The sequence below is a fragment of the Lepidochelys olivacea genome, assembly GCF_965140295.1.
Source record: "Lepidochelys olivacea isolate rLepOli2 genome assembly, chromosome: 15".
Lineage (NCBI taxonomy): Eukaryota > Metazoa > Chordata > Testudines > Cheloniidae > Lepidochelys > Lepidochelys olivacea.
The window spans coordinates 24,459,836-24,472,326 of record NC_140425.1 but is presented as its reverse complement, the minus strand read 5'-3'; the positions used below and the strand labels follow the sequence as shown (position 1 = coordinate 24,472,326).

Sequence of the window (12,491 nt, the reverse complement as noted above, 5' to 3'; positions counted from 1 at the left end):
GTCAGCGTAACAATTGTCTGCAGTGCAATGAGATCCTGTGCATCATTTTAACTACAGTGCCATGGAAATTTATGATGTATAATTTAGTACTCATCAGAAAAATATTTATGGTATTTGAAACTAGCACGTGTGCAGCGGGCCTTTTTTGTGTCTCTCCTATCTCCACCTTCCTTCCTTGTAACTACTGTATATTGTGAGAGTGGTGTTGCTAATCAGGGCATCATATGTAAGGAATAATGGAAGCACAGCACTGCCCCTAGATTTTCTCTACATTTCCTGCATCTCCACCCATTCAAGTGCTTCTCAGCAATGCATAGATGCTTGCTTCTTTCTTCCCTTTACCATAGTTCAAATACTTTCCTAGCCCTAAGGTCGTTATACGTGAAGGCCCTTCTCCCACAAAGTCTTGCAAGGAGCTTTCCTTCTAAATGAAAACACCACCAGTGTGTCTGTGTACCCTCCCCAGGCATGCAACACACCGTTTTCAAATTCAAGACTGTCTGTGTGCAGGGAGAAACCTTAATTGCTAAGCTATGATTAACATCATGCTATGTAGTTCCACTTATAGAATTTTCAGACTGTAAACAGGACCATTCTCATGACCTTAGGCTCCAGTGGATTTCTCTTGATAACACCATCTAATCGGATTTAGAGTTTAATTAAACAGCTGTCACTTTGCTTCCTCATTCTGCCGCGATTTAATGTTGAATTAGTTCCTAAATTAGTCAAGCCTGAATGCCTGCCTTCTTACAACTGAGAGGTTGGGTGAACACAGGGATTGCTCTTCAGCTAAATTCAAGCAACAAAGGGCCCTATTCTCTACTCTGGTCTTTGCACAGAGATCCCACAGGCATCAGTGGAATTTCTAGGATTGGAACAAAGGTGTCAGATTCCTGGAGAGTTTACTATATTGGTGCCTACCCTTGAGGAATATGCTCAAATATGAGCACAGGCAGATCTCTCTCCTCTGGCTATAACACATCAGCTTCATGTTTTGTTTTGTTTTTCCCCTTTCTAAAAAAGCATATCTTTTTCCTGAATACCAGCTCCCCTGAATTTCCTGTGAGACTCAACACTAGGGCCCGAGGTGGGAGGAAAAATTCTGATCTAAGTTACCTCAAATGCAGTTAGTTGAGAGTTACACTGGTGTAACTTATATCAGGATCTGCCCAAAGGTCTCTGCTAGTCTGTATTCTGTCAGTAGCATTGGCTTGGAGTCTAAAAACCTCACACATTATTAAAAGCTGAGAATTTGGACTTGCCATACTATCTGTAATATTTACATCCAATTCTTTATTCCAGCCCTCGTTCACTCCGCTTCCCACATACTCCAGTGTAAATGATGGGACTTGATTCGGATCTCACACTGTTTTAATACCATTGTGACACCAACGAAGTAACTGCTGATTTACCCCTGTGCAAATGAGATCTGAATCGGGGCCCAGATCCTCAGAGGTATTTAGGCACCAGGTCAGGGTGCATGTGCCTAGCATCTGAATTCCTGCCTCTTCATTATTTGCACACACACAAAGGCTCATTGACTTCCAAGGGAGTTTTGTCTATGCAAAGAAGGCGGGAGGGTGAGTAAACCTTCCTTCCAGTTGTTCTTGTGTGGTATAATGTACCATTTCCAGCCTTTGGGCTTCTTAATTGTATCATCCTTCAGCGAAACAAAGGAGACAAACGAATCTGAGTCTTCTCTCTGCACTAACGTGATTGGTTGCACTTGAGTCACAACTAATTAAGTGCTTGGCTAAAAGAGGGAAGACAGCTGTCTAGGTGTCCTATCTGCTTCGTCTGTCTCTGTGGGGGGCCATTACAATGGATGTTGCACAAGTCCTAAAGATTCCATAACATACTTGTCTGTAACGATCAGTAAATGGGCCTTTTTTCCCTATTTCCTTGCATCACTATGACCTCAGGCTGTATTCTGAGGTCATGGATGTGACTTCAGGATTCTATAGAAGGAGATATCATTCTATGCCTTTTCTGCCTCTTGGGGCAGAGTCAGATGGTTTGGTCCTTTTTTAAAGGTGTTGGGTGTCCAGAGAGCAAAAAACACCTGGAGTTTGACCTAGAAAGTTGTATGATACATTTTTCAGGCTGGGAATGGGCAGATCTTTTGTGGGTAATAAAATACTAGGTTGCAGCTGAAACATAACAATTAATTTTTAAAATAATTTCTCCTGTGCCAAAGTAAATCAGCTGGTTTTATGTGCTTCTCCCAGTAAGGACATTAATCTTACCAGAGAGACAGAGTGGGTGAGGTAATATGTTTTACTGGACCAACCTCTGTTGGTGAAAGAGAAGTTGGTACCCGCCTTGTCTTTCTAACAGCCTGGGACTGACACCGCTACAACACTGCATTAATCTTATCAAGCCAGTAGAGAAACAAGCATGAAAACGTTCCTTAATATTTCTGCCTGTTGTTGAAATATGTATACACGATAATTATGTTCCCCTTCATATACTGGAAAAGTCCCATGGTGTTCATGTGTGGCAGGAAGACGTCTCCGAATCAGAAGCCTGTTGGTTTTCTGCTTCATACCAAATGACTGGCTTTGTGGTTGCATTGTTGGAATCATGCCCCATGGTGCTATCAGAGTTACAAAGCCAGCTTCAGATCTGCAAAGCCAGCTAGAAGAACTTGACACAACAACTCCAGTTAATTTCAGTGGGAACAGAACAGCTACTTCCCCTACTTCACTTTGGAAATCACAACCTGTGGTGGTTTGTTTTTTTAGGGGATCATAATACATTTATAACAACCTCATTCCAGGTTGAATATTGGTGCCTGCTCAGAATTCATCCTATTTCTTTCCTTACCTTATTTTTTACCCAGTTTACTTGGCATTAGTTTGTCCATTTTTTTTTTTAATAAACAGGAAGAAAATCCAAACACAGTTCTTGCATGTTTTTGGTCCTTTCACAGCTCAAAATAGATTTGATTTAAAACCAAAAACTTTAATGGCTGTTTGTACGGAAAGTAGACTAGTTCTTGTGGGATTTTAAAAATTAAAGAAAGAGAAAATGTCCAAGATATTGTAATTGTTCAAATTACCTACATCTTATATTGGTTCTCAGTCTTTCATAAGGTTTCTTAATAACCTGTGTGTATCCACAGCATAGCATGCAAAGTAAAAGCATATTGCTTTTTTAAAAAGTTCTCTATCCCTCTTCAAAGTGTAAGTAGGTAGCATTATTATGGCAGATATCAAACGTAGTGACAGTTGTTTCTAATGTCACCCAACGTGATCTCAAAGGTCCAACTTCCGCTCCACCATTAACTTGTACTGATGAATAACTCAGGCTGCTGCAATAATAAGACGCAATCTGGTGGAGTTTGGAAACTCAATTTCCAGGCTTTGATGGATTTTGAATCAGACCCTGAGAGCTCTTTAAACACACTGCTAAATTAGACCATTATAAAACACTTTTCTCTGCTGAGTGGCCAATCTTTTTATTTCAGCCATGTTTGTTTCTCTCTCTCTCTCAGGTTTTGTTCAGCTTTTTGAGGGACCTTTGTATCCACATCTTCCTTGTCTTTTTTTTTTTTTTTTTACAGTTTGCTGCCTGAATGCCTGTGCACCGAAGTGTGGATTGTGGGCCCAATTCTGTTACACAAACAGGCCTTTCCTTGAATAAAGGGGCCATAAAGGGGATGGAAACATCCCCCTGGGAATACTCCCTGTGCAGGGGTCTTCTCTCCTGGCATATGGTTGGCTAATGGTTCTGCACCAGCCCTACTCCTGGCCCCCAGCATAGAAGGTGTGTTGTGAGGAAGACTAGGAGGTGGGACAAAGGTGGGGAGGAGGCATGGCCAGAATACGCAGTGCTACCACTATTCTCCGCTTCCCCTGGTCCGTCGTGAACTGTGGGAAGCAGAACTTAAGTTAGTGCTCTGACTGATACTGCGGCAAGCCCTTAACGGCCTCAGAATACAGGGCGTACAAAGGTGTCTGCAAGCTACCTTTGCACCTTCTCCTCCACTCCAGCTCCAAGCACATGGGCAAAAGAAGTGAGAATCATGCCCCGTCTTTTGCAACAACTCCTGCATAGCACATTACGCTTGGAGGCCGAAGGATGGGAGTGACTGCAGCTTTTAATTTGCTTAAGCAGTATGTGGTAATTTAGTCACATATGATACTTAAACAGTTCCTGTACTGTACGGCAGTGATGAGTCGTGACTGATTTAATTGGAGATGAAGTGTGAAAGGTTTCCATCCTTGTTTTGATGGACCAGATGCCATGGTACCATAGCTACTGATTCCCTGCTAATGTCAAGGATCTCTAATCATACTAATGGTATTAGCTATTAGTGAATCTGTCTCATACATTTCTATTTCCTTTGTGCACATCATGCACTGAGTGTTCCTGAAGCTAATGCTGGCCCATGGAAAAAAAAAATCTTAAAACTTCAATGAGCCTTTATCATGACAAACTGCGTCCTTGATTTTTGATATTTTTTCTTGCAGATGCAGCCCCTGAAGTAATTAATCAAACTAAAGCCGTTCAAATGGATTCAGTTTCCCTTAATGAAACCATTAGCGGACGGCAGGAGAGTGAGGAGGGAATTTCAGCAGGTTTTCTAACCTTTGTGATAGTATCTCTACGATGGTCCCACTTATGCATCATATCCCTCTATAATGATCCACTGGAAAGAGAGAAACCGATATGATGGATTGTTAAACACCTGGCACGTCAACTCTGTGCTATATAACAGAGAAAATAGGATTGTCATTTGTATTGGCTGTCTAGGCTTTTGCCTTCTAAAGTCACAACTCATTTTCTTTTGCCCAGTAAAGTGGAAGCATCTGATTTGGGGGTGGGTGAACCAGAAGAGGCTTGGGCAGGGCTTAAATGCTCAAAGAGTATTTCCAGGGGCTCGGGGCTTCAGCCCTGCGGGTTTAAACCTATTTACTAAAGCTCTGCTCCAGATTGCTCCAGCTGAATTTAAGCCATGGGCTTGGGTCTGGTGAAGGCAGGAGACCAGATTTGAGGGATGTAATGGCATCATCTGTTATGGCAAATCCATTGTTTTGGTCCAGGATCAGAGTTTAGCTGCAATGTGAAGCAAGCCCCTGATCTTAGTAAAGCTGATGCTGTTCTATCACACTTTCAGCATTTTCACCATTATCCTGTTGTGGTACCAATTTAGATGAGCAGCTGGCTTTCTCCTCCTTGTGATATAGGGTTAGAGTCCTTGTGCTCAGGGATCTTAGATTTGTCATCAAGGGCAGATCAATAGCTTGTGGTCTTATCCACTGAACGCCATTGACACCCTCACCTCCAACTTCCTATTTCTTGTTGTTCATTTTATCTTATTCTACTGATTACCCACTATTGCATGCTTGAACAGGACTGAATTCGGCCCTGGAGTAAGCTCTAATGATTCCCATTCAAATCATTGTGAGTTACACCCAGTTATAGGCAGTTCTAGGCTTATGTTACACGTGCTTCATCTCATCATATGTTCACACCTCTTCTTGTTTTGTTGGTTTGTTCCAATGGCTTGGCATTTGGTAGGCTACCATTGGATGAAAACATTGATAAATCCCAAGCCACACGGTGTGTTGAATGCTTGAAACTGCTTCTGTTTATGAGAGGTCTCTTATTCTGAGCCTGTCCCTTTACATTAGATTTCTCCATCAGTAATTCACTGTAGTAGTTAAAGACAAACTTGATCAGATTAAAATCATTTCAAAGCAGACCGGCGATAGCCTGAAAAGATGCTCTGTCACTTCCACAAGCTCTCTCGCTCCTCGTTCACCCTCGCGTCCTTCGTTCGCACAGTTTAACATTCTCAGGCACAAAAAATAAGTAAAGGCGTTAAGAGGCTGAGGCAAAAGACTCATTTCCAAGGACATACGATGCTAGCAATATCAAAAGAGACAGCAAAAGATGTAGTGCCTTTGGGTTTTGAAGTAGCTGGTTGGGTTATTCTATGTACATGGAGTTGGAATCCCACAGGAGGAAGGTGATTTTTTAAAATTATTATTGCTTATTAAACTATTAGAGAATTTTCTGAGGGCTTCCCTTCTTTTGTTTGTGTGTGTGCTTAAATGTCTGGCTGTCCAAAAGTGCTAATATATGGAACATGCTATGGGGCAAGATTTTCAAAAGTTAGGGTCTTAAGGCCGCGTGTTTAACAAAAGTGGCCTGATTTTCAAAAGTGCTGAATACCCCTCAGAATCAGTGGGATATGGTGGGTGCTCTCTCCCTGTGAAATCAGGCTTCAGAAATCTAGGTGCCTAAGTAGGGACTGAGATACTTAACTTCCAGCCCTATTTTGGGAAATTTTGGACTTGCTTTACAATGTGGGATAAACGTGTGTACATAAATGCCTTAGGATCTGTGTAGGTTTCTTACTTGTCCAGAAGTGTCAACATTCCTTCTTCTTTTATATTATAAACAAATGCATTGTCCTCTTTAAAAAAAAAAAAAAAAAGAAAAAGAAAGAAAGAAAAAGAGGAAGAGGTGAACCTCAGAGTAAAATATCGTAAAACTGTCTTAAAAAACAGTATGGATTTTAAACCAGTTAAACCTGAGCTGAAAATAAAACATTGACTAGAGCATCAGGGCCCAATCTTGCTGCTTTTGATAGCAATGGCAAAAATCCTGTTGACCTGCATGCTGCAAGAATGGCCCTGGTGCTTTTGCTGACTTTGACTCACTTTGTAGGGCTGGAAGTTAAAAGGCTGCGTAAAGACTTGAAATTCTACCTAGAAGTCAGACTTGGGATGAAATCACTTGAAAAATGAAACTGCTGTTAGCTGTGTTGAAGGTGGATTAAAAGGTTTTTCCCCTTCAGATCTGATTTCAGGCTTTCAGGTTTCCTTCTGATTTTCCCTGTGGTTCACTAATGCCTGCTGGATTCCTTACATTGTTTTACAGCTTAGTGTCTTCGGCCATATCAAAAGAAACATAATCCTCCCAAAAAGTTCAGGTCCAGATAGTAGACCCCATCTCTTCAAAGGGCCTGCATTCAAATACCACCATCCTGAACTGTGTTTCTGGTCCATCTCAATAAATAGTCTTGAAGTCCAGTTTTGTCAAGTAAATAGTGGGTCTCATGTCTAGCAGTAAGCATTTGGACCCTTAATTAGCTTGCCTGTAATATGGGTAGAAAGCGGAAGATGCCTGAAAGCAGAGCCTTTCTGGGGTGAATTAAGCTGCAAAGATTTTGTTTTATATATTAGAGCATACAGTTAAGGTCAATGGGCTGTCAATGTGCATACAAGAGTTTGTCTAATGCAGAGAATATAAGTTTGGATTTACTACATTTGAATAGGTTGCTTCTAGTTGGAGAGAATGATGTCAGATCATCAGCTGGTGATAACTAACTTCTCTCCATTGACTTCACACCAGCTGAAGAGCGGGCTCTGGGTTCTTAGGAATCTCTCTAACCCTCCCTGTGGTTTCATCCCAGAAACTTTTTAACAGTGCTGTGCTTGGCTTTGTGTGCAGGACACAGAAATTCTGAACACCGCGATTCTCACGGGGAAGACGGTTGCAGTGCCCATCAAAGTGGTTTCCATTGAGGAGAACAGCGCCGTGACGGACATCTCTGAATCAGTGGAGTGCAAATCCTCTGATGAGGATGTTGTCAAAGTAAGTTCCCCTCATGTGCTTGCTTCCCAGTTCTTCCTGCCTTTCTATACAGAAATGGGGAAGGGGAAGCAGAGCCGCAAACTGACCAATAAACCTGGCACTGTGAGTTAGTTGTTTCCAGGCTTCAGATGGATAATAAGGTGGTTTGTAAAGGCACAAAAGGGAGCCAGGTACCTCAGTGAAGACACTGTTGGCTTTCAATGGAAACTGAGCATCTGACTCCCATTTGTGCCTTCGAAAATCTCTCCCCTTCAGGTACGTCTACACTGCAAAAAAACGGCCTATGGCACCAAGTCTCAGAGCCTGGGTCAACCGACTGAACTCACAGCCCAGGGTCTGAAACCCTCTCCCCCAGCCTAACCCCAAACATCGACGTGCTATTGTTAGCCCCGTACATTGAGCCCTGCTCGGCAGTCAATTGACCCAGGCTCTGAGATGCGCTGCCGTGGATCTTTTTTATTGCAAGGTAGCAAGAGATACAATAGTAACATCTTAGTAACAGCCTCACATAATTGTGTTGGTGTGTGAACCCTTTCGTTGGTATGTGAATTCCTGGGTTGGTATGTTAGCTCCTTTACCCTTGTACAGCGAGCAAACGCAAGGCCTGTACACCATTTTTAAGTCCCATGTAAGCCCTCAAAATAGGGCTTAAGTAGTGCATGGTTCTTGTACAGGAGTGAATTTATCGTTAGTGCATAAATTGTAAACTTCTTGGAACAGGGATTGTCATCTACTATATGATTGTCTAGCATCAAGCTCCAGCAGCCCTTACCTTTAAGCACTACTGCAGTATAAATGTTATGTAATAATATGGCATTGACCCCATTAGGCCTATGATATGCATCTAGCAAGCATATTGCAGCCACAGGGATGTATAGTGCAACAGATTGATTCAGATCATTGGTGCCTTATTGAAGCAGCAGAACCCCTGGGTACTGGCAGCTTCCTACACTCAAGAGCTCACAATGATGCACGGCGGTGGGATTCATGTAGGAGTCTTTATTACAGCCACCTAAACGCTGCCCCCGATTAACTTATTGTGATTACCTTCGTTAGAGTGAGTATGAAATGAGTTAATTCTTTAATGAATAATCATGGACACAGTTTGCCATCTTCAAACCAAGGAGGCAGAGAGAAAGAGAGACCAGGTGGGCTTGGAAGCTTTGTCACTCTTTGAAATAATGAACTGAGGACAGCAGCAAGAGGCCTTTATGCAGATGTTCTTGTGCCTCCAATGGATCCCCAGGATCTGTATAGCTCTTTAAGGGATCCAGTGGGCTTGGGGGAAGAAGGCTGTTGCCTGTAGAAGAAACAGAATCGCACAGAAGTCGTTATTCATCCTCACCGGACGATGTACATATTTGCAATGACAGTAGAGTGACTGCCAAAAATATATTAAAAACCCAGAGTAATTATTTGATGTGTTGAAGAAAATATTTGATCAAAAATTGAAAGAAAAAACAAACCCTCTTACCAAAAGAGAGCCCCCTTCAAACAGTTTAATATCAGTGTTTCTTGAGCTATTCTCAAAGCATTTGATGATCTGGAAAGAACAAAGTTGTCTTGAAGTGTTATGACCTATTAGCATTTCGAGCTCTACTCTTGGGCCTGGTCTACATCTAAAACTTGGGTCACCCTATGTCACTCGGGAATGTGAAAAATTAGCTGCCCTAGGTTGATGGACCTAGCTACTACTTCTCAAGGGGGTGGATTTACTACAGTGTGGAAAAGCCTCTTATGTCACTATAGTTAAGTGTCTGTGTCACAGCGGTAGCATTTGTAGTGAAGACTTTTCCCAAAGACTTTTGTCTCTATAACAAAGATTTTTCAAGGGGAGGCTTTTTGCATTTGTTCAGTTTTTTAGGTGGGTTCTAAATGCCCATCTTTCTAACCATTCTGAGGTTAAAGTGAAATAAAAAACTGGAAACTAGTGCTCAAATGTTCATTGGAGTTGAATGGAGGAATTTTTGAGATGTAATTTCTTCCTCTGAAAAAATGTTCTGAAATGATTTAGATTAGTAAAGAAGCTGTCGTTGTTACTTTCAGAAAAATATGCAGTGCACCCAAGGGGATGCATCTATCACATGCAAATGTTAACTGCTATAAATAGCAGGAACATAGGACTGGAAGGGATCTCCTGGGTCATCGAGTCCAGTCCCCTGCTATCACAGACAGCCCTCTTATATAATCCCATTCATAAATTTATCAAGCTCCATTTTACAACTAGTTAGGTTGTTTTTTCCCAGTACTCTTACTGAAAGGCTGTTCCAGAGCCTCACTCCTCTGATGGTTAGAATCCTTCTACTTTTCACCCCAAATTTATTCACGGCCAGTTTATTCTTGTGCCAACATTGTCTTTTAGTTCAAATAACTCTTCTCTCTGATGTGTTTATACTGAGCAACCATATCCCTTCTCTGCCTTCACTTTCCTAGACTCTTTTAACCTACTCTCGTAAGGTAGGCTTTCCATTCCCTGATCATTCTAGAGCTCTTCTGTGCACCTGTTCCAGTGTGAATTCATATTTCTTGAACACGAGTGACCAGAATTATACAGTGTATTCCATATGAGAGCTCATCAGTGCCTTGAATAATGACATTAATGATTCCCTCTCTCTACTGGAAATATCTTGCCTGATAGATTCTAGGACCACATTTGCCTTTTTCACGGTAGCACCACATTGGTGGCTGATAGTCATTCTGCGACAGACCTGGCTGAATTGGTCGTTCTCCTCCTCTGTCATTTCCAACTGATGAGCCCCCAGTTTGTAGCAGAAATTCGTGTTATTAATCCCTAAGTGTGTGACTTTGCCTTTTGTACAGACCATTTCTGTTACTCCCATCTTCAAGGCCCTGCATAATTTTTATTTTCCCCATGTCTGGAGGATACCTCCCAACTTTGTGTCATCAGCAAATTTCATTAGCAGTACCAAGACCAATCCCTGAGGAACTCGACTACAGACTGAACCTCTCTAGTCCGGCACCCTCGGGACCTAACCAGTGCCGAACCAGAGAATTTGCCGAACCACGGGAAGTCAATATTGTAGCGAGCAGGTCTCTTTTTATTTTTATCTCACCAAGGCAAATAAACGGAACAACGCTTGCAACGTCACCTAGACAAGGCCTACTGGCTCTCTTCATAACAAAGTGTTAATGTTGTTGCACAATTTTACTGTATTGGCACAAGCCAATAAGTAGATAAAGCATAAAAACCATAAAATAAAACCATGCCGGACCACAGATGTTGCCGGACCAGAGAGTGCGGACTACAGTAATCTCCTTTAAGCTTAATAGTTCTCCTTTTAGCTCAACACATTGTCATCTCCCTTTTAACCAGTTCCTCCTCCATCTTACAGTTCCTGTACTAATCCCCATCATCTCCATCTTTAATAATACAGCTAGTTTTTAAAACATTGCGGCGAAAAATTATGAAGAAAAAGTTTTTCATCTAAAACTTTTCATTTAAAACGCTCCAGCTTTCATTGGCAATTCTGAAGAATTGTGTTCTACTTGATATCAAACTTTTCACTTTGATTCAGTTTTCAAAAACACCAACCCAAAACGAAAAATGCAGTTGAAAACTGAATGAAAATATTTTGAAATTTCCCATCAATTCTCGAACGAATAAATCATTGACAGCATCGTTTTCCTGTGAAAAATGTCATTTTGGATTTTTCATCAAGCACAGTCTTTGAGTTGAAAAATTTCGCTCTAATAAATAACAGACTCCCGTGGTTACTGGTAAAGAAAAGTGGTATTTTTGGTAAGGGTGGTGTGCGTGTGTGCACAGTTCGTACTGAATGGAAATTTCTTGGTTTTCTGAGGAACTCTGTATTGTTTTAAATTCTATCCTATTTTGGGGTGATGGGGGAAGGGAGCCATCCAAGTAAAGGTCAACCCTATGAACAGCCACTCCCCTATGCTGATTGTCTGTTTGCTCCAACCCCTCCCACCCTCTCCCTTCCTTTGTCTTTCCAGCTCACCACCCTAACATAACCCCATGGAAAGGATTTAAATAACAAAGATAAAATAAAATACAATTATAGAACTAACCTGGCTTTTGCAGCCATCATGTTGTTTGCTCCGCTTGTATGTTCTTTCCCTTTCCCCTACCCTTTGTCTGACTAGCCTATTTAGATTGTAAGCTCTTCAGGGCAGGGCCTGTCACTTGCTCTGTTTGTACAGTATCTGCACAAGGCGAGCACGTTCAGCTGGACCCATTGGCACTATTGTAATAAACATGATCAATAAAAGAGGCATTCACGTCTATAGTCGAGTCTCTAAAGCGAACTAAGTACTATTTGGCTATAAAAACATTTGCGGGGCAGTAGAGGATTGACAAGAGCTGTATGAAACTCAGAGATTTCACCCTGTTGGAGTTCATACCAAACATTTTTCATGTGGCTTCAGTCCATATGGAATTTGCATTAAGCTTTGCATTCAAACAGCCTTACAATGGAAGCTGCAGGTGATCAGCACGTCTCAGGATTTGGCCCATGATAATTAGTCACCAGGCAATTAAATGGCCACTCATATGATTCAAGCAAAGAGCAAGTAGGTGATATTTCTTCCCTGTGATTTGAAGCGCCATCAGAGAAAAGCCCATTTGCATTCATTTTACAATGCCCCAGGTTCGGCTGCAGTGACATGATTCCAGGTAACAGGGCACAATGGTGCTCTAAAAATAGAATGTGTCTGCAAGTAGCAGGTAATGCTTTCCCCAGCGATAAGACTTGTCTCTGGGCAGCTGAGTGTCCTGCCATGAGCTGTGCCTTTCTTTTTTTTTTACCCCTTCAGTTTCAGCTCCTGCCAACATTACAGCTCCTTTGCTCCCAAATTTACAGTTGATTTCATGAGCTATCAAAGTCCTCGAGTGCTCCAGA

At 41.8% G+C, this 12,491-nt stretch overlaps 1 protein-coding gene across 1 annotated transcript in view; it reads left to right on the top strand.

Moving 5' to 3' along the window:
- Nucleotides 1–12,491, top strand: part of TMEM132C (transmembrane protein 132C) — a 298,136-nt gene that overhangs the window by 249,775 nt on the left and 35,870 nt on the right. Inside the window, exon 5 of the mRNA XM_084648976.1 lies at nucleotides 7,468–7,611. Within this exon, the coding sequence (XP_084505102.1) occupies nucleotides 7,468–7,611 (144 nt within the window). The remainder of the gene's footprint in view (nucleotides 1–7,467; nucleotides 7,612–12,491) is intronic.